Source organism: Argopecten irradians, chromosome 5 (genome assembly GCF_041381155.1).
Source record: "Argopecten irradians isolate NY chromosome 5, Ai_NY, whole genome shotgun sequence".
NCBI classification, from domain to species: domain Eukaryota; kingdom Metazoa; phylum Mollusca; class Bivalvia; order Pectinida; family Pectinidae; genus Argopecten; species Argopecten irradians.
This window is the reverse complement of record NC_091138.1, coordinates 8,716,788-8,739,239: the sequence shown is the minus strand read 5'-3', so window position 1 is coordinate 8,739,239 and position 22,452 is coordinate 8,716,788. Positions and strand designations below refer to the sequence as shown.

The 22,452-nt window shown below is 36.3% G+C and overlaps 1 protein-coding gene across 1 annotated transcript; it reads left to right on the top strand.

Annotated features, from left to right (window-relative positions):
* Positions 1–2,438: 2,438 nt before the first annotated feature.
* Positions 2,439–7,285, top strand: LOC138322794 (neurogenic differentiation factor 1-like). The gene is made up of 2 exons (XM_069266902.1): positions 2,439–2,461; positions 2,935–7,285. Exon 2 carries the CDS (start codon positions 4,178–4,180, stop codon positions 4,802–4,804), a length of 627 nt encoding a protein of 208 aa, XP_069123003.1. The 5' UTR covers positions 2,439–2,461; positions 2,935–4,177; the 3' UTR covers positions 4,805–7,285.
* The last annotated feature ends 15,167 nt before the right edge of the window (positions 7,286–22,452 follow it).

The following is a 22,452-nucleotide window of genomic DNA, read 5'->3' as shown; positions in this document are numbered from 1 at the left end:
CCCACTGTATCCCACAGTCAACCCTCTTTATTACCAATTACATTCCGACCACAACCCTCTATGTCACCCACTGTATCCCACAGTCAACCCTTATTGTTACCCTCTACATACGGGGCGCCGATTGAGACTCTATCTTTTTGTAGTCAAAATCAATTTTGTGTACACAAAATTGAATTCTGTCATAGCGAAATAATTTTCGTCTCACAAAAGTGAAAATTGAACACAAAATTCAATTTTGTCTACACAAAATTTATTTCTGTCATGACAAAATTCATTTATGTAGACGAAATTGAGTTTTGTTAAACAAAAGTGAAAATTGAACACAAAATTCAATTTTGTCACCGAATCCCTAAATATGGATATATGCAAATGAACTGTCTCATCACGATTTTGTATCGTGGCCTCTCATTGGATATAGTGACCGTTGGTATGGCACGCGCACACGGTGATGGAGACAGCAAGCACCTGTGTTCGTATCATATACTTACATCGATCAGCAGAATAAGGCGCATGCTCTGGAATATCATTTATTAGGCCTATAGTAGAAGGGGAGGGAGGTTACGTATTAATTACAGGCCGATTACGTACATAAAGAAATGGATACTCTATGGAAAATAGTCTTTCACGGGAAATGCACATGAATTGCAATAAGCGTAATGATTATGTACATATTCAACAAATATTCGCTCGCTGTCACAACTTCAATGTCTGGTTACCCTTCGCCAAAGAATGAGCGAACCGTCAGCGTTTCAACCAATCGGTTAGTAGCTTACAAGTAAAGGTCAAACATGATTTGCATACTTAAATGACGAAAATGAATTCTGTCGAGACGAAAATGAATTCTGTCCAGTGTCCACAAAAATTGAATTTTGTCATAACAATTTTTTTTTTGTCCACTGAAAGATAATTTTGCTTAACAAAATTTAGTTTTGTCATTACGGAAATGAAGTTATAAAAAACATTTTTTGTAGGACGAAAGTGATTTTGTTACGACAGAATTCAATTTTGTGTTCACAAAATTGAATTTTGTCTACAAAACTGAATTTCGTCATGACTTAGTCTCCCAAAACATGCACCTGGCACAACATACATGCAACACACCGCATACATGGGAAGGCCGTCCTAACATGACTATAGCTGTTAATATGACGTTAATTAATCAAACAAACAAACAAACCACTGAAAGAGTGTTTCTATAGCAAAACTTATTTTTATAAATTTTGTTTATCTGAACTCATTTTTGTTGAACAAAATTCATTTTATCTACACAAAATTGGATTTCGTGTACAAAATCACAAGTGTCCCATTTGGCGCCCCGTGCTACATGCCTCCCTCAACTCTCTTTGTTATCCAGTACGTTCCGCCCTACATTCTGTGTCATTGACTATGCTAGTATCCAACCTTCAACTCCGTTTTACAATTACAACTTGTTCTCAACCAACTGTCAAAACTTCTCAACTCTTTTTCACCAACCAATTACAACTTGTCCTCAACCATCTGTCACAACTTCACAACTCTTTGTCACCAACTACAACTTGTCCTCAACCATATTTGTCACCAACTACAATTCGTCCTCAACCCTCTCTGTCATTCACTACAACTCGTCCTCAACCCTCTCTGTCATCAACTACAACTCGTCTTCAACAATCAGTCACAATAACAACTTGTCCTCAATCATCTCTGTAACCAACTACAACTCGCCCTCACCCCTCCATCACCAATTACAACTCGTCCTCAATACTCTATCACCAGCTACAACTCGTCCTCAGATATAACTCGTCCACAGCTCTCTCTGTTGCCTACTTATATATCGCTCTCAACCTTATCGTCAACTAAGTGCATCTCACCCTTAAACTATGCGGTAACACGGAGTGCTGGGGCGAGCTGAAGCGAGTGACGGGGAGGGTTGAGGGCGAGCTGTCACCCCTTTTCGTCTCTTACATTATCTCGCACCCGATTTCGTAGCTGTTAAAATGTTTCTTCTTTTCTCTTTGTCTTTTTTAGCCCACCATCATCAGATGGTGGGCTATTCAAATCGCCTTTCGTCCGTGGTCCGTCGTCCGTCCGTCCTTCCGTCCGTCCGTCAACAATTCTTGTTACCGCTAATTCTCAGAAAGTGCTGAAGGGATCTTTCTCAAATTTCATATGTAGGTTCCCCTAGGACTCTAGTTGTGCATATTGCATTTTGGGACCGATCGGTCAACAAGATGGCCGACAGGCGGCCATCTTGGATTTTGATAGTTAAAGTTTGTTACCGCTATTTCTCAAAAAGTGCTGAAGGGATCTTTCTCAAATTTTATGTACAGGTTTCCCTAGGACTCTAGTTGTGCATATTGCATTTTGGGACTGATCGGTCAACAAGATGGCCGACAGGCAGCCATCTTGGATTTTGATAGTTAAAGTTTGTTACCGCTATTTCTCAAAAAGTACTGAAGGGATCTTTCTCAAATTTCATATATAGGTTCCCCTAGGGCCCTAGTTGTGCATATTGCATTTTGGGACCGATCGGTCAACAAAATGGCCGACAGGTGGCCATCTTGGATTTTGATAGTTAAAGTTTGTTACCGCTATTTCTCAGAAAGTACTGAAGGGATCTTTCTCAAATTTCATATGTAGGTTCCCCTAGGACCCTTGTTGTGCATATTGCATTTTGGGACCGATCGGTCAACAAGATGGCCGACAGGTGGCCATCTTGGATTTTGATAGTTAAAGTTTGTTACCGCTATTTCTCAAAAAGTGCTGAAGGGATCTTTCTCAAATTTCATATACAGGTTCCCCTAGGACCCTAGTTGTGCATATTACATTTTGGGACCGATCGGTGAACAAGATGGCCGACAGGTGGCCATCTTGGATTTTGACAGTTAAAGTTTGTTACCGCTATTACTCAAAAAGTACTGAAGGGATCTTTCTCAAATTTCATATACAAATGTATAGGTTTCCCTAGGGCCCTAGTTGTGCATATTGCATTTTGGAACCGATCGGTCAACAAGATGGCTTGGATTTTGATAGTTAAAGTTTGTTACCGCTATTTCTCAAAAAGTACTGAAGGTATCGTTTACAAATTTCATATGAAGGTTCCCCAAGGACCCTAGTTGTGCATATTGTTAATTGGGACCGATCGGTAAACAAGATGGCCTACCGACGGCCATATTGGATTTTGATTGTTAAAGTTTGTTACCGCTATTTCTCAGAAAGTACTGAAGGGATCTTTCTCAAATTTTATGTGTAGGTTCCCCTTGTACCCTAGTTGTGCATAGTACCTTTTAGGACTGATGCATAATGCCTTTCGGGACTGATCGGTAAACAAGATGGCCAACCGGCCGCCATCTTAGATTTCATTGTTGAAGTTTGTTACCACTATTTCTTAGAAAGTACTATAGCGATCTGTCTCAAATTTTATATGTCATGTGTTTGAAAAAGTTTGAAAAGCAGGGAAAAGATCCCTCTTTCCATTGTCAGACATAGATCTTTCTTTGGTGGGCGCCAAGATCCCTCTGGGATCTCTTGTTTTCAATGAAAAGTTCAATATTCTAGATCTGCGATGAACAAACCGTTTTTTATATTGTTTGGGAGAAAGTGTACATGTTTTCCACATACTGTCATTCATTAAATAATCTAAAAAGATACACGATAACGTGAAATTGTCGGGAATTTTAAACAAATTCCATCGTACAGTCATGTGAGCCTGCGATCCTATATCGCAATGATTGAGTGATGTGTGGTGCTCGTCGCCCAATCTGGCTGGGGATTGGTACGACTAATTTAGCGGAGGGGGAGTCAGATTAATCCCCCTCTCGGCTCGTCCTGTGTGTATAGCACTGCTTCTGTAATTAATACATGCTGACACCATCAAAGGCGGAACGGCAAATCATTGGCCAGCTAGCTTCCGTGGGGGTGATTATCAAGGGGCAGGATATTCTGAACAATACACACAGAGAACATGTTTCCCCTGGGTGAGGAACATATTGTTTATTAGAATAATTCCCGATGATAAAGAGGGCCAAAATAATTTCATTTTTATACTATATCGACTAGTAGTCAGGCTTGATAACTGGAGGAGTTTTCGATCAAGTTTTCTGATGAACTGAGAATTTGACCAAAACGCATTACATTTTCTTGTTTGCGTTCTACTTAAATTGGACACTATATACTTATAACTGAGGTGTGTTTAGGAAACATGTTCCCAACGGAGATCTCCGATGGGACGTCCCAGGAATATTTTAACCTTGATCACGGACTAGGAGGGACAGGGTACCAGGACTATCACGTGGATTACTGGACAGAGAATGGAGACACGTGGTCTACGGACTGTCACGAGCCAACGCAACAAAACTATAGTTACGGTTACCAACAATGCTGTCTGTCAAACAACGGACCAGGAATGGACTGTATGGACGCTCAATACGACACTCGGCCACAGGAATATCAAGTCTGTGAAGCCCAGCAACATGTCACCAAAACGAACCATGATCAGAGAAATGGTAACAATAAAAAGTCAAGAGACGTTCCTGATCTGATTCGAGAGGGAGCAACTGAACGCGAAAGACTCCGAATGCACTCATTGAACGATGCTTTTGATAATCTCCGCCGTGTCGTCCCAAAATCGAACCTAAGTGACCATCACAAACTTTCTAAAATCGCCACACTTCGTCTGGCTATCCACTATATCGCGGCGCTCGGTGGCATTCTAAAGAGCAGCGGGGTCGAGGTTCGAGTCATCGAAGATAGGAGTGCTGGAGACATGCGCGGAAAACGAAGGAGGTTCCGGTCACGTGGGAGAAAGACGGGAAACACGACCAAATAGGGTATGTGACAATTAGAAAAAAGTGGTGCTAAATTATATTGATAATCGATAACATAAACGATGTTTGTTAGTTACAAGGACTGCCAGGGGAAGTGTTCAAGTCATCGCTACGGAATAAGTTGATTAATAAGCAAATAACAATCTTATACTGGATTTTTGTTGTACAATAAAAACGTGTATTATCAAAAAATGTTCAACCCAAATAAATTATCAGTTTTTTACATTAGTTTTTATTTCATTTGAAAGATGATATTATCTTTTTCTTAGTATCAATCAGGTCTCAGTTGACTACAATTTACAAAACAGATAAAAACGTTTTTGGTAAAATATATTTGACAAAACTTTAAAAAAAAGAATGATGAACACCTGCAGTTTGTATTTACTTGTCTACTTTAGAGAAGATATGGTCACAGGTTTTACAACAAATGAAACTTTTACTAACGATGTAAATAAGCTAATCACCTGGATTCTGATTTCCTACCATTGACAATGGACTTATGTCGCCCGGTGGTATCGAGGCTATACTGCAATTAATAATTTATTACTGATTACTTTGCTGTCATTTATTTTATATAACTATATTAGGCAGTTACGAATATATTAACTTCACTGAATAATATTTATTATTTGTCATGTACTGTTTGGAACATTTTTATGTTAATATCGCTATTTCGTATAATCACTATTTATTCTTACACATTTTCTCAAATGCCAAACATACTCAGCAATTGTTATGTTGATATAATGCTCATCTACCTAGCGATCTCGGTGGTTTTACCTACTTGTTGTAATTAGTTACGCTATGATCTTTGTTAGCAAGTTATACAGAATTAAGAATTTACATTAAACACGTGAGCGTTTTTATGTCTTGATAATAGCTTTAGAGTGTAATAAGTTTGCAAAATGTCAAGACCAAGATGCTACATGACAGTATGTAGTGATTTCACGACATATCTGTACTAGTATATGAAATAAGATGATGTTTAGTTGGTTTTAAGTTGTTGTATATATTTATAAACCAATCTCTTTTATAGTAGTTTATTGAAATTATAACTGTAATATATGTGTGTATTTGTATGTTACTTCTTAAGTAATGCTATTAACACATGTATTAACATGCAGATGTATTAAGAAATATATTGTGTAAAATGAGATAGGACAACCTCAGAAGAAACATAGTATCACCATGAACGGTGACACCCTTATATCCCTACGGTCTAATAGTCCGAATGCCCGTTAGTCCGAAGGTCCAATAGTCCAAAGGCCCTTGAGTCCGAAGGCCCAATATTCCGAAAATTAATAAATATTGCAAGTTATATAGTTGTTATAATTAACGTACAGTTGTATTTTCACGAAAACATTTTCTGCACTGCTGATCGGACGACAAGTTGTCATTTCTTTATGGAGATTGCAAGGTCAAAATTACATCAAAATAAAAAAAAAATAATAATAATAAATGTTTATATGTTATATTTTATAAGATATCTCACAAGCATACATTCTATGAATTATCTTACAAAAATACAAGCTTTAAGATTTGTAAGCCTTATGTATACTGTAATTTGATTGCATAAGGATTAACATTGCTCCATGAATAAATGACGTTTATAATCAAATCTTACCGAAAAATGACTTTTATTATACCTGTAAACGTCGTTATATTGTACAATGTGTACATGTATTTAACGACTTATTTTTGCTGTTCCTTTCCCTTTTTTCGACTTGTTTATTCTACCCTTAATGACGGAAATGGCCCGCATAATTATATTTTGGGGGGAGATGTTAAACCGGATTGCATATAAAATGCATATACTCTTTAATATCAGATACGTTTAGTATTCCAAGATTATGCTCTTTTTTAAAATTCGCAACATTTCGTTGTTCGTATCATATCTATAGAGTCACATACATGTAAATATCCTTTAGATAATTTACAACAAATCTTTTTCATCGAAAACTGTAATAAACGTTTGTTTCATTTCGAGTACTGTTCGCATATAAATTCCAGTTATATTATCTGTTTTCGGACTGTGGGGCCTTCGAACTATTGGGCCTTCGGACTAACGGGCCTTAGGACTAATAATAAGGGGACTTCGGACTAACGGGCCGTAGGGATATAAGGCGGTCACCTGTATGAACAAGCACGACATATTGACTTTTAATTGGTATTTTTTTTAAAGACAAAAGCGTAAATATATTTTTCCGTCATGGAACGTAAACTGCATGAAGACTGTAAATTACCAAATTGTATCTAGTCATCGGTCGAATGTTGAAGTATTTTATCTGAGATCACAAATGTGAAGAACTAAGGAATGGGAATTATTTAAGGAAATCGTGTAAAAAATGTCTCTAATGCAAAAGCAACCTTACCTGAACATATCACTGACATTTCTGTTTGTGTCTGTTGATACATTTTAAGAAAGCTATGGACGGATTTTCTAAAATCTCAGTCTTAATGTTGTATCATACAAACATTTTATTTCCGAAATAAAAATACAAAAATATATTTTGTGTTTTTATAAGATTATTTTATGTTATAACATGCATATCATATGTATCCATAATTTGATAATTCAGTTAGTTCACTTGAACTTGAACTTCACGGAATCAGGTTTGGCAAAACACTTTTTAATTGCATTATGAAACGAACAAAGTCCATAAGGGTGCAACCACACGCACATCTATCACCTAGCATACTGTCCAAAACAAAGTCTTATGTTACGATGTTTCATCAATCTCTTGATTTTTATGACCTTATAGTTCATTGGGGTGAGTTCGATTCTTTACTCCATAGGTAGCGTTTATTGAGGGTCAAGCTATGATATCTATAATGAAAAGATAGAATAAAAAATAAATTAATCAGGCTTTGGAGGTAAAACTACCGACCTACGATCAGTACGTTTCAACCGCTTTACTTCCAGTATTGAACTTCAAGGCCTGTGGTGGACGAGTGGTGAGATGTCCCAACATATCAGCACAATAAACCTTCTACCTCAAGGCCCGACGTCAAAAAAACTTTCCTCAGACAGATTTTTGCTCCAGTCTATGTAAAATCATATACTTTAGTACAAAATTTGTCTTAGAATAGTTTTATGGTGCCGGTTCCTAGTTCGCGAGCTCGAATCTCATGTAAGGCAGATACTAGGTTTGTACAACTTTTAACCAAACTGCATAAATAATAACGTGAGTATTTCGGGATGTAGTAATTTTTTTGACTGTGAATATATGTATCAAAGTGGTTCGAAAAGGACATGAAAAAAAAAATATTGAGTACGAACACAAATAATGTTGCGTACGAACGCAATACTGTTGCGTGTGAACGAAATAAGCATTGTGAGTAAATGCAATATTACATCACCGATATTCAAGGGGTTACTATCACAACTACATAGTATGACGAAAACTTTAATCCCTGGAATATTGAGGATGACAACACTTTTGAGTGTAAATAAGAATAAGATAAAAATGTCTACGCCACCAATAATTCCTGCTTTACATGTACAATTCATATAAAGGTACCCAAGAGAACAATTCTACAGGCATCACCACAAATATTACGTCAAGGGGATGTCTATTAGGCATGCCATGTTTTCATTTCTAGCCAAATTTCTTACACAAATGCATGAATCCCTGATTCCAAAATAGCATTAATTCGATTTCCAATTTTCCATAATAAACCTGCACCTGCACCTATATAATATTTATAAGCCTTCTCCATGTTGTATGTTTTTGACACATTTGACGTTAGTGAAAACTAAACATGCTTATAGAGGAATTAAGATAATACACGAGAGGTGAGGTTACCCAGTCCACCGACACTGATCTAGACGCTCGTTTCTTCTATATCATCTCTGTTTATTATTACAATGTGTGGACATAATCCTAATCACTATAAACAAAATCGTTCGCGAACCAAAGAAAAATACTAAGAACACACGATATCACTTTCATCAAAACTAAGTATGTCACGTGATACAATATTTACAACTGTGAAGAGTTTATCTGATGTAACCGTAGAACTGTGTTTGCTGTCTTCTTGTAAGTATATCAAACATTCTTGTGACGCAGAAAAAGCCGACATTAATCTCCCATAATTCCCGATTTACAAGTGCACATTTGACGTGACTTCAAGGTCACTGCGACCTAACATAACACAGGTGCACACTTTTCAAGATTAATATAAACTGGATTTCAAAACAAAACTCACATTTTTCCACGGTATTATTTATGAATATGTAAACTACAGACTATCTCGGCGCTATCAACAAACATTACCAAACTACAACAAAAGAAAGGGACTCTGTTCACATGATAGTAAGGAGACGGAGAGTTGAGTTGTATTGGTGTTATACGGTACACATTATTCAGTACCAATGCTATCTGATGCTGCTTGACCTCGATCAAGCGAGCGCTCGTTTCCCGCCGGACACCATTTTACCATTGCCCACCAGCACGTTCCTTACTAAACGATGGAAGCTATATTTTCCCTTTTTTACTTAAGAATGTCATTTTTTTCTTATTTCATTTAACTCATGTAAAGCTTTTAGGTTAAGTGTCGCTTCTGTAAAATAAGTACTTTGGACTCAATCTCAACATAGCCGAGACATAATGACACTGGTACCGTTTGTCAATGTAATATGGTCGTGCTGCTCGTGTGGCCTCGATCATGTACATGTTTGCACGAGTATCGCTATCACAAAAGGACACAACAAAATTTCAGGTATCAAAACACGCGCACTCATCATTCATATAACATACAGGCCATAAAGACGATATAAACTGCAAAATAAAAACTAGGCCGTTTACCGACACGCAGTCATGATAGGAAAAATGAGCGAAATCCAAAATTGATTATATAAAGCGACTAAAAAACCATTGATTAAATATCAAAATACATTTGTACTGTGAGAAAATAACAAATTGTCTAAGGAGACCCATCTGCCGTTGTATTATGAATAAATCATTACCAAAATTCTGGTCATTTGATTGGCTCCGGTGAAATCAGCCGGATGCAATCAAATTTCGTGTCTCAAAACAGACTTCGGGTATGATTTCGTTTTTGTACTTCAAGGACGTAGATGATATGGATCTATATACAATACATGTCCGTTCTTTATAATTTGTAGTAAATTTAATACTACACAAAATTCACTTGCAACTTCTACATATCTTTAAATGTGTGATTACTTTCAATTTTGTTAATTGTGTTCATTGTTTAAGTTTGTTTATTATGCATGTTTGATATGAGATATATAGGATCTTACTTGAGTGTTCATTTCATATGAGATTTTATGAAACGAGTCTAAGAAGGTTTCATTTTTGCAAGCCTTGGTGAGACGAGTTTCATAAAATCTCATATGAAGTGAACACAGATTTAAGATACTTGTCATTTTATTGTTTCTGTCTGACGTCACAATGAATTTTAAGCCAATGAAAATCGCTCCAGGTCATATTACACTACTTTAGTGACATATGCAAAAATATTACACGGACGAAATCACTGGATATCAGGCGGATTATATGATAAACTTGTGTCTCAGCTGAAAATAGTCGGATGCTTATGGTGGCTGATTTGTGCCATATTCGCTTTTTCGCGTTGGGAAAAACGAGAATAAGCGATGATGCCACAAATCAGCCACACCATAGATTTTACATACAACCATAGACATGTCAAACAGTTAATGTCGTTTTGACATGGTTTTATTAATGGAATCACTTAATAAGAGCTCGTATTTACTTGTCATCTTCAATTTAAGCATAATCTTTTGTCTTCATAAATGATGAATAGTGGGGCATAGATGTATAATTATTAATCCTACATCTGATCAAACCGACACAGGATCCATCCTGTCTATATCCTGATATTTATATATTAGCTAATCCTACATCTGATCAAACCGACACAGGATCCATCCTGTCTATATCCTGATATTTATATATTAGCTAATCCTACATCTGATCAAACCGACACAGGATCCATCCTGTCTATATCCTGATATTTATATATAACTAATCCTACATCTGATCAAACCGACACAGGATCCATCCTGTCTATATCCTGATATTTATATATTAGCTAATCCTACATCTGATCAAACCGACACAGGATCCATCCTGTCTATATCCTGATATTTATATATTAGCTAATCCACATCTGATCAAACCGACACAGGATCCATCCTGTCTATATCCTGATATTTATATATTAGCTAATCCTACATCTGATCAAACCGACACAGGATCCATCCTGTCTATATCCTGATTTTATATATACTAATCCATCGACAAACGACACGATATCTGTTATATCTGATATTTATATATACTAATCCTACATCTGATCAAACCGACACAGGATCCATCCTGTCTATATCCTGATATTTATATATACTAATCCTACATCTGATCAAACCGACACAGGATCCATCCTGTCTATATCCTGATATTTATATATTAGCTAATCCTACATCTGATCAAACCGACACAGGATCCATCCTGTCTATATCCTGATATTTATATATAGCTAATCCTACATCTGATCAAACGACACAGGATCCATCCTGTCTATATCCTGATATTTATATATACTAATCCTACATCTGATCAAACCGACACAGGATCTTCATCCTGTCTATTATCCGAAACTCCTGTTATATCTGATATTTATATATTAGCTAATCCTACATCTGATCAAACCGACACAGGATCCATCCTGTCTATATCCTGATATTTATATATTAGCTAATCCTACATCTGATCAAACCGACACAGGATCCATCCTGTCTATATCCTGATATTTATATATTAGCTAATCCTACATCTGATCAAACCGACACAGGATCCATCCTGTCTATATCCTGATATTTATATATATATTAACTAATCCTACATCTGATCAAACCGACACAGGATCCATCCTGTCTATATCCTGATATTTATATATTAGCTAATCCTACATCTGATCAAACCGACACAGGATCCATCCTGTCTATATCCTGATATTTATATATTAGCTAATCCTACATCTGATCAAACCGACACAGGATCCATCCTGTCTATATCCTGATATTTATATATTAACTAATCCTACATCTGATCAAACCGACACAGGATCCATCCTGTCTATATCCTGATATTTATATATTAGCTAATCCTACATCTGATCAAACCGACACAGGATCCATCCTGTCTATATCCTGATATTTATATATTAGCTAATCCTACATCTGATCAAACCGACACAGGATCCATCCTGTCTATATCCTGATATTTATATATAACTAATCCTACATCTGATCAAACCGACACAGGATCCATCCTGTCTATATCCTGATATTTATATATTAGCTAATCCTACATCTGATCAAACCGACACAGGATCCATCCTGTCTATATCCTGATATTTATATATTAGCTAATCCTACATCTGATCAAACCGACACAGGATCCATCCTGTCTATATCCTGATATTTATATATAACTAATCCTACATCTGATCAAACCGACACAGGATCCATCCTGTCTATATCCTGATATTTATATATTAGCTAATCCTACATCTGATCAAACCGATCAAAACCGACACAGGATCCATCCTGTCTATATCCTGATATTTATATATAACTAATCCTACATCTGATCAAACCGACACAGGATCCATCCTGTCTATATCCTGATATTTATATATTAGCTAATCCTACATCTGATCAAACCGACACAGGATCCATCCTGTCTATATCCTGATATTTATATATTAGCTAATCCTACATCTGATCAAACCGACACAGGATCCATCCTGTCTATATCCTGATATTTATATATTAACTAATCCTACATCTGATCAAACCGACACAGGATCCATCCTGTCTATATCCTTGTATTTATATATTAGCTAATCCTACATCTGATCAAACCGACACAGGATCCATCCTGTCTATATCCTGATATTTATATATTAGCTAATCCTACATCTGATCAAACCGACACAGGATCCATCCTGTCTATATCCTGATATTTATATATTAGCTAATCCTACATCTGATCAAACCGACACAGGATCCATCCTGTCTATATCCTGATATTTATATATAACTAATCCTACATCTGATCAAACCGACACAGGACATCCTGTCTATATCCTGATATTTATATATTAGCTAATCCTACATCTATCAAACCGACACAGGATCCATCCTGTCTATATCCTGATATTTATATATTAGCTAATCCTACATCTGATCAAACCGACACAGGATCCATCCTGTCTATATCCTGATATTTATATATTAGCTAATCCTACATCTGATCAAACCGACACAGGATCCATCCTGTCTATATCCTGATATTTATATATTACTAATCCTACATCTGATCAAACCGACACAGGATCCATCCTGTCTATATCCTGATATTTATATATAACTAATCCTACATCTGATCAAACCGACACAGGATCCATCCTGTCTATATCCTGATATTTATATATAACTAATCCTACATCTGATCAAACCGACACAGGATCCATCCTGTCTATATCCTGATATTTATATATTAGCTAATCCTACATCTGATCAAACCGACACAGGATCCATCCTGTCTATATCCTGATATTTATATATAGCTAATCCTACATCTGATCAAACCGACACAGGATCCATCCTGTCTATATCCTGATATTTATATATTAGCTAATCCTACATCTGATCAAACCGACACAGGATCCATCCTGTCTATATCCTGATATTTATATATAACTAATCCTACATCTGATCAAACCGACACAGGATCCATCCTGTCTATATCCTGATATTTATATATTAGCTAATCCTACATCTGATCAAACCGACACAGGATCCATCCTGTCTATATCCTGATATTTATATATTAGCTAATCCTACATCTGATCAAACCGACACAGGATCCATCCTGTCTATATCCTGATATTTATATATTAGCTAATCCTACATCTGATCAAACCGACACAGGATCCATCCTGTCTATATCCTGATATTTATATATAACTAATCCTACATCTGATCAAACCGACACAGGATCCATCCTGTCTATATCCTGATATTTATATATAACTAATCCTACAACAATATCATCAAACACACAGGATCCATCCTGTCTATATCCTGATATTTATATATAACTAATCCTACATCTGATCAAACCGACACAGGATCCATCCTGTCTATATCCTGATATTTATATATAACTAATCCTACATCTGATCAAACCGACACAGGATCCATCCATATCCTGTCTATATCCTGATATTTATATATTAACTAATCCTACATCTGATCAAACCGACACAGGATCCATCCTGTCTATATCCTGATATTTATATATTAGCTAATCCTACATCTGATCAAACCGACACAGGATCCATCCTGTCTATATCCTGATATTTATATATAAGCTAATCCTACATCTGTAATCCTACATCTGATCAAACCGACACAGGATCCATCCTGTCTATATCCTGATATTTATATATTAGCTAATCCTACATCTGATCTGTACGCTGTGTCCAAGTAGTTAATGTGAGGCAATTGCCAGGTACTGACCGCTGGTCGGTGGTTTTTCTTCAGGTACTCTGACTGTCCTCAACAAACAAATCTGGTGCCTCCTTAAATGACCCTAACTGTTAACAGGACGTTAAAATGATAAAACCAAAACCAAACCGTACATGGTACTTACGTCATTAGTCCGTGCAAGACAGTGACGTCACAAGTACGTACAAGACCGTGACATTACTAGTCCGTACAAGAAAACAATGCCATTAACCCGAATAATAGATTGATGTCGCTATTTCATACAAAGTAGTGACGTCACTAGTGACTACGAGAGTTGATATTTGTTGTCTGTATAAAATATCGGTGTCACTATTCAATAAAAGATGTTTATATCATACAAAGGATTGACGCTAATAGACATTGACGTCACAAGTCCGTACAAGTGACTGTTGTCACAAGACATTGACGTCACAAGTCCGTACAAGTGACGGATGTCACAGGACATTGACGTCATAGATCCGTTCAAGAAACAGATGTCACAGGACATCGACGTCATAAGCCCGTACAAGGGATGGATGACGGATGTCATAATGCATGGACGTCACAAGTCACAAGGGAGGGATGTCACAAGTCTGTTCAAGGAACTGATGTCATAGGATCTTGACGTCGCAAGTCTGTCCAAGGGACGGCTGTCACAAGCCATGGACGTCACAACTCCTTGCAAAGGACGGATGTCACAATGAATAAATGTCACACGATCGTATAAGATATGGACGTCACAATGCATGACGTCACAAGTCTGTACAAGGGACGAATGTCACAAGGCATGGACGGCACTTAAATCTGTGCAAGGGACGGATATCACAAGGAACGGATGTCTGTACAAGGAACTGGCACCACAGGACATTGACGTCACAAGTCTGTACGAGGAGCGGATGTTATAATGCATAGACGTCACAAATCTGTACAAGGGTCGGATGTCACAATGCATTAACGTCACAAGTCTATACAAGGGACGGATGTCACAAGGCTTGGACGGCACTCAAGTCTGTGCAAGGGACGGATGTCACAAGTCTGTACAAAGAACTGATGCCACAGGACATGGAAGTCATAAGTCTGTACAAGGGACGGGTGTCACAATGCATAGACGTCACAAGTCTGTACAAGGGACGGATGTCACAATGCATAGACGTCACAAGTCTGTACAAGGGACGGATGTCACAATGCATAGACGTCACAAGTCTGTACAAGGGACGGATGTCACAATGCATAGACGTCACAAGTCTGTACAAGGGACGGATGTCACAATGCATAGACGTCACAAGTCTGTACAAGGGACGGATGTCACAATGCATAGACGTCACAAACATGAACGTCAAAAGTGCGTATAAGGGATTGATAGTCCGTACTAGTAAGCAATTTATGTTTTCCCCAGAAAAAGGCCCATTTCCAGGTCGTGACTAGATCTACCACCTGTGCTTGATCAATATGTATAATAATGCATGTAGTTGTATCCGCATTATTTCATTGTTCGATTTATATAAATTTTTATTAACTTAATTTATTATGCACGTGTCTCGACCATGAAAAGAAATGTATTCAATTAATTTCACTTATACATGTATACACGTAATCAGACGTGTTTCTATACATGCATCACACCATATTCCGTTTAATATGCATCATTATGAAAAGCGGTAAAAAATGTATAATTTATCTTATTTTACCAAGTTGTCATATTTTAAGAATGGGCAGTGTTTGTTCGTTAGATTGCTAGTTATTAGGGGTGTCTTATTGTTTAATTTATTATTCTGACCTGCCGCCTTTTTTGTTTAAAAATGCATATGGACATGTTGGTAGGAGGGCACGCTCGACTCACGTTATCTTGTAGAAATTACTATAAAATGCTATTCTTGTAGTTGTGAACTTGTATAACCTATATTCTGTTTTGCATTTGGTGAATAAAACCCTGAAACTTGGAACATCAGCTAGAGAGGTCGTCACACCCATGGAGCAGGCCACAAACAAATTATACTGGAGCGATTTATTAGTGCTATAGGTCATTGTGAAGTCGCGCTCTATCAATGTGATTTGTAGGACAACGGGAATGAAAATGAAATGAAAATACCAGAGGATGGAGTCACAAGGCAGGTGGAACCGTATGGGGTTTATTACCAAATCGAACGCACCGATTTACCGCTGTGTTCGTGCAATCTGTACCGACGGATACCCCTTTTATATAAATCTGAATATTTTTTTCGTTTGTGTTTTTAGAACCATCATCCAATTACGGTGTCAAATAAAAAACACTTTTTACAATTATTTATTACCAAACTATGTGTGAGCACGTGCACATACCCTACTTTACGATGGTGTGTAACTGGTAAGTGGTTGACGGATGCCGGATGATACCCGTGCGCTCAATGTCACAGCACGTGCATCTATCCCAGCACCGTTAGCGCACAGGGCACAAAGGTCTAAGAAGTTACCTCCCTTATGTTGTAACGCCATGGTTTTGTAAAAGTTACTTGACATATATACATGGTTTATTATGGCTATTAGCATGTTCTCTGTATAGCCTTTATCTGGATAAATTCCTTGTGCACTGGTGAGCTATATGATTCAAGGTATCACATTTAACTTTATTAATATATCTCCATGTACACCTTAGGCGTTATTAGTTTCAGTATCCTTCCCAACTAGCTATTATTTGCTACATTGAAAATACGTATTAAATCATCAAATTTATGATATATTATCGAGTTGTTTGCAGAATCTTATTTCTATGAGATGAAAACACAATAAAATTACGTCCCATCTCAATGCTTGTCATTTTTGGGTTCGTTTTGTTATAATTGCTTTATATTTAAAGAGTAATCTCAGATTTCCTTGTGCATTTTCTGATTTTAACGAGAGTAAATGGAGTTTATGAATGAGAGTGCTTCATAGCATCACTGGACCGTGTCATGACGGCCTGTGTGATCAGTCAGATGTGTCGAAAAATGACAAAAAGCTACAAATTACAGATAACAAATAAGGGGGAAAATGACCAATTTAAAAAGCTTTCAGGAGAAATCTGCGTGAGAAATGCAGCTGGATGTCCTTATTTGATGTTACAACACGAAACATAAAGCCAACATCCTTTACTTCAATCTCGTCAAGATTCACTAATGCTGCAAACTGATGTCGCTGGAAATCGTTAACTCCTGTAGTTATTAATAGCGGAGTTAAACATTAAAGCGGCCCCGTTACTGATTATAACATAAAACCTTTCCTCGGGATAAATTCGCAACATCCATTACATCTTAAACTTTATTTAGGAACAACTGTCGATTTTAACAGACATTGACGGGAAAATCAAGCGATTTCTTAAAAAAAGACTGTCATCTGCACGAGACTAATTAAGACGATCTGATTAAGTGTGATTTAGGTGACTAATGCAATTGCTCGATTAAAATGTATTAACTATGACTGGCTCCCCTTCATGTCTAGGTTACACACAGATAATTAAATTTTGTATATATCTCATTTTTTTCTGAAATACCATTTTCTTTCTCGATTATGTACACCCCATTTTAAGTCCTAATATAAATCGATGTTTATCGTACATGTACATGGTTTTCTAGGACGTATGTCTACGTTTAATTTATACCAAAAAAATGGTACAAGTGAAACCTGACTTCACCGACACACTATGGTGGGGACCGAGTAGACAGGTGTCGGATAGCACAGGTGTCGGTAAAGTCAGTGTTGGTGATGAACAAAGAATCATACATATAGTCACAAATCCCATTTGTAATTAATTTATTTAAACTTAACCCGGATTTACTAATATATATATATATATATATGGTCCTTGTTATTTAGGGGTTATCTCCCCTCTCCCGTCCTTGTCCCGTTTTAGGTGCTCAGATAGCCGATGTTTCTGTTGATATCAAAGCTGGGTTCCGTTTAAAAACTTCTTCCTTAGATGTCCTTCAGGTTACAATCAATGTTGTTATAGTTGTTCAACAAGGTTGGTGTTCAGCAGTGTAGCTCGAAATATGTATAACCATACCTGTAATATGTATAACCATACCTGTAATATGTATAAACATACCTGTAATATGTATAACCATACCTGTAATATGTATAACCATACCTGTAATATGTATAAACATACCTTTAATATGTATAACCATACCTGTAATATGTATAACCATACCTGTAATATGTATAACCATACCTGTAATATGTATAACCATACCTGTAATATGTATAAACATACCTGTAATATGTATAACCATACCTGTAATATGTATAACCATACCTGTAATATGTATAAACATACCTGTAATATGTATAACCATACCTGTAATATGTATAACCATACCTGTAATATGTATAACCATACCTGTAATATGTATAACCATACCTGTAATATGTATAACCATACCTGTAATATGTATAACCATACCTGTAATATGTATAACCATACCTGTAATATGTATAAACATACCTGTAATATGTATAACCATACCTGTAATATGTATAACCATACCTGTAATATGTATAACCATACCTGTAATATGATAACGTGTTGTTGTAGCTTTCAATACGTCATCCTCACAATTCCCTTACAATTGAAAATAAAACTATATATAAAGGCATTCAAAAGAAACCTTTGGAGAATAGCCTGTATATCATTGTCGGTTTAACCTATTTGCTTGAATAGCGATAAGTGTTATTTTGATATCATAATTATAATGTGCAGTCTCCAGAATTGAAGAATATGTTGGATAAAATATATTCAATTATGCGCATGCGAACTAACATTTTATCTGAGATTTTGTTTTAACTTTATAATATCCTTGTCATTTCTATACTTGACATGTGAGACTTTTGATTATTAATTGATAATTTATTAAATGATAATCATATATTTCTTATTACATGGTAAGATAAACCAGTGTATCCATATAAACTATTCTTCTGCTTTTTTGTATTTCTGTCATATTTTACACTTATCAGTCAACATGGAATAATCTATTCTATAATGGTCCAAAGTAATAAGTTTATTTTGTTTACGTATATGTGTGATTGTAATGAATACAATTACATAGATAAATATATAATAAACTTGTTGTAATTTGTGTATTATAAAGTCAAATACATGTTCCTATTGCTCCTTACTAGGTTTACCCCCTTTACATGTGTACATGTGACTCTCAAGATACATCTCCTCTTGTCTATAACCATACCATATACATGACATAGTGTATGCTATTGCTGCACAAGTACCCGGATGGTTCCCCTTCTACTACTTTATAAGATATACACCTACCACTAATAGGGAGATGGTTTTACATTAGCTTAAAGCTTGCTACCAAATTCTAAAGTATATTATTGAATTGCATTCTACATTATTGTCTTATCATTGAATAAATATTGTTTAAATTAAACTTATCAATCACCATGTGCGAATTTTTACATGACAAGCAAATTCGACTACCAAATAAACGAATTTTTATTGTTTAAATTTTGAATTTTAAAACATGTACAATCTTATATCGAGTCCAGTGTAAATTTCTGAACAAACGGGTAAGCTTTAAACATACAATCGGTTTTATCCCTGTTTTAAGTATAGTGAATTGTTAATTTGTATTTTTTATAAGTCATCACAAATATGTTGGTTATATAAGTATATAGTAGACCGTATTTTAAGTTGAAGTAACGCATCACTGATCCTTTTTTATGTTTATATACAATTAATATGCCGTATGTGTTCTAACGTAGTTACTTCTCTGGGTTTATCCTTCCACGTTGCCAAATAATGTGTTGGCTTAGGACGCGTGTCGTCATTTGCCTGGCGTGTGCCACACGTCAATCACTTTCGATGGGCGGGCGTGATCACTGAAGCGAGTAATGGTGAACCCACTTCCGTCACAGTAGGGTGAATATGTAATGTCGTTAGTCCGACAAAGCTTTTTTATCATTACACTATACATTTAACCTATTTTGTCGTTGGTGTAAATCATTTCTCCGTGTACTGATTTCAAATGTTATACACCGTCTGACAAAGAATAGCAACTCAAAGGTGTTTCTTATGTAAATAAACTGATTTTTCATACTATACCGATAAAGTTTTTATTTCGAACGTATCACTTAAATCTACGATAAACAAGACATTTTCGTCGCGAGGAGAAAGGGTTTTTATATTTGTATAGAGAACTTTATCATGTCGATCTTGACAGATTCCATCCCTATATAATCACTCCAAACTCTTGATGAAATAAGAAATAATGATTGAGTCGATAGGACGATTGTCAGAGATGTTCCTCACGGCAGATATTCTTATGTAATATAACATGGATTGACGTGTTTCTTTACTTTATCGCCAAATTCTATCTTGGAAACATTTAGCCCCGAGGTGACAGCGCGCGTGAAAACATCAACTACTGGTACAAGCATTAGCATGAAATTAACACATTAGTTCGCCTCTAGTGTCAAAACACGGACAGTGGTCATTTCGTATCTGTAGCACCAATCTAATGACCCGTAGCACTGGTCAAAGAATGTGTTATTGTCACTGTATACAACCCTAATTATAGTACAAGTACATACCATTAACTCTAGGTCGTTAAAGCAGACACTTCACAATTAACAGTTTAACTTATTACAAGAAATAAACGGCTATTTTGCCGAGTGTCGACAACACGCTGTTTTAGGAAATCAGTTTGAGTGTAATTTATGTTAATCAACAATAGAAGGTGTACACGTATTTTGCAGAGCAGACTTCGATATAACGGTAACGTGTATTACATTAATCAAACGCGCGCGACAATGTAATTTAGAATTACCGCAAACTATTTAGGGGTGGCTCCAAAATAACCATTAATTTCCCATTTTTATTTTTCCGAGAAAGTTGTCCCCAGGAGCTTGTCTTTAAACTTGCTCAATTTCATTTATCGGAGAATGCTCGGAATGACAAACATAAATCAGGGAAATAATCAAACAATGTATAAAGGAAAAACGGAATGGTTTGTGGTTCCAAACAGTTAATTTAATTCCAACTTTAGACGTATTCAGCTGTCAGAATAGTTGCTACAAAGATTTTTCAAAATCCCGAATTTTATCGGTACTTTAGAGCGAGGACCACGTTTGCTGTTATATTCCGATAAATTACAAGTCTTTTATGTCCAAACTAGTAACTATAGGGTCGTTAGTTCACACAAAGGCTGGTGTGTGACAATGACGCTTGACCATTGTGTCCATGCAGTGGTCACTGTTTTTGCACAATGACCAATGTCCTGGCCAGCTGACCCTCACGTTTGATTCTCTATTATATATCTTTGATGCTATTCTCTTTCCCGGCTCTGTCTTAAACACTATAGTCATCAGGTACAACAAAACGTCAAGACAATATCGCCCCCTATCGTGTCCACCACACATCTCGTTTGTAGGACTGACCACTCGTGCGCGCCACGCGCTCGCGTGCTTAAAAGATTTTAATCAGCCAATTGAGAAAGAGAATGAAGATTGATCAGCCACGTGCTGTGTAACTAATCACCAATGTTTGTTGCAATAGAATGTAATCGGCACAGGAACAGAAAGAGAGAGTACAACCTACCCGGGACAAGGTAGTAAATCAACACCCGTGTTATTGTAGTCCACGTGAAATCGACATCATGGAATGTCGTTCTCACGTCCTGTCAGTGTATATCACCCATAACTACCCCAACTCATTAAAACCGACACTTTATTATCTTCATCTCTCCTATCATTTTATCTCGTTTAAACTATAAATCTCTAAAGTTTTCAAAATCAACGTTATTTATTGAAAGTTGCCTTCCATTCAAAACTTAATCCAAGTTTCTGTTCGTAATTCAAACTTTCCCATCGTATTTTAGATGTTATATGAAAAAAATATTTACAATGCCCATTTTAAAATGAACTTAGAGAATTAAAATAATTTTGTCTGAAGTTTTTTTTAATTATTGATTTCAGTCTGTGTGATAAATAAAGCGTCCGTTACAACAAGCCCCTAGTCTCGTTATTCTACGATACTATTAAAACTGATAAATGGAATGAAAATCATCTCACTGCATTTATCGATAAAAGTAATAGAGGACTAGGACAAATATA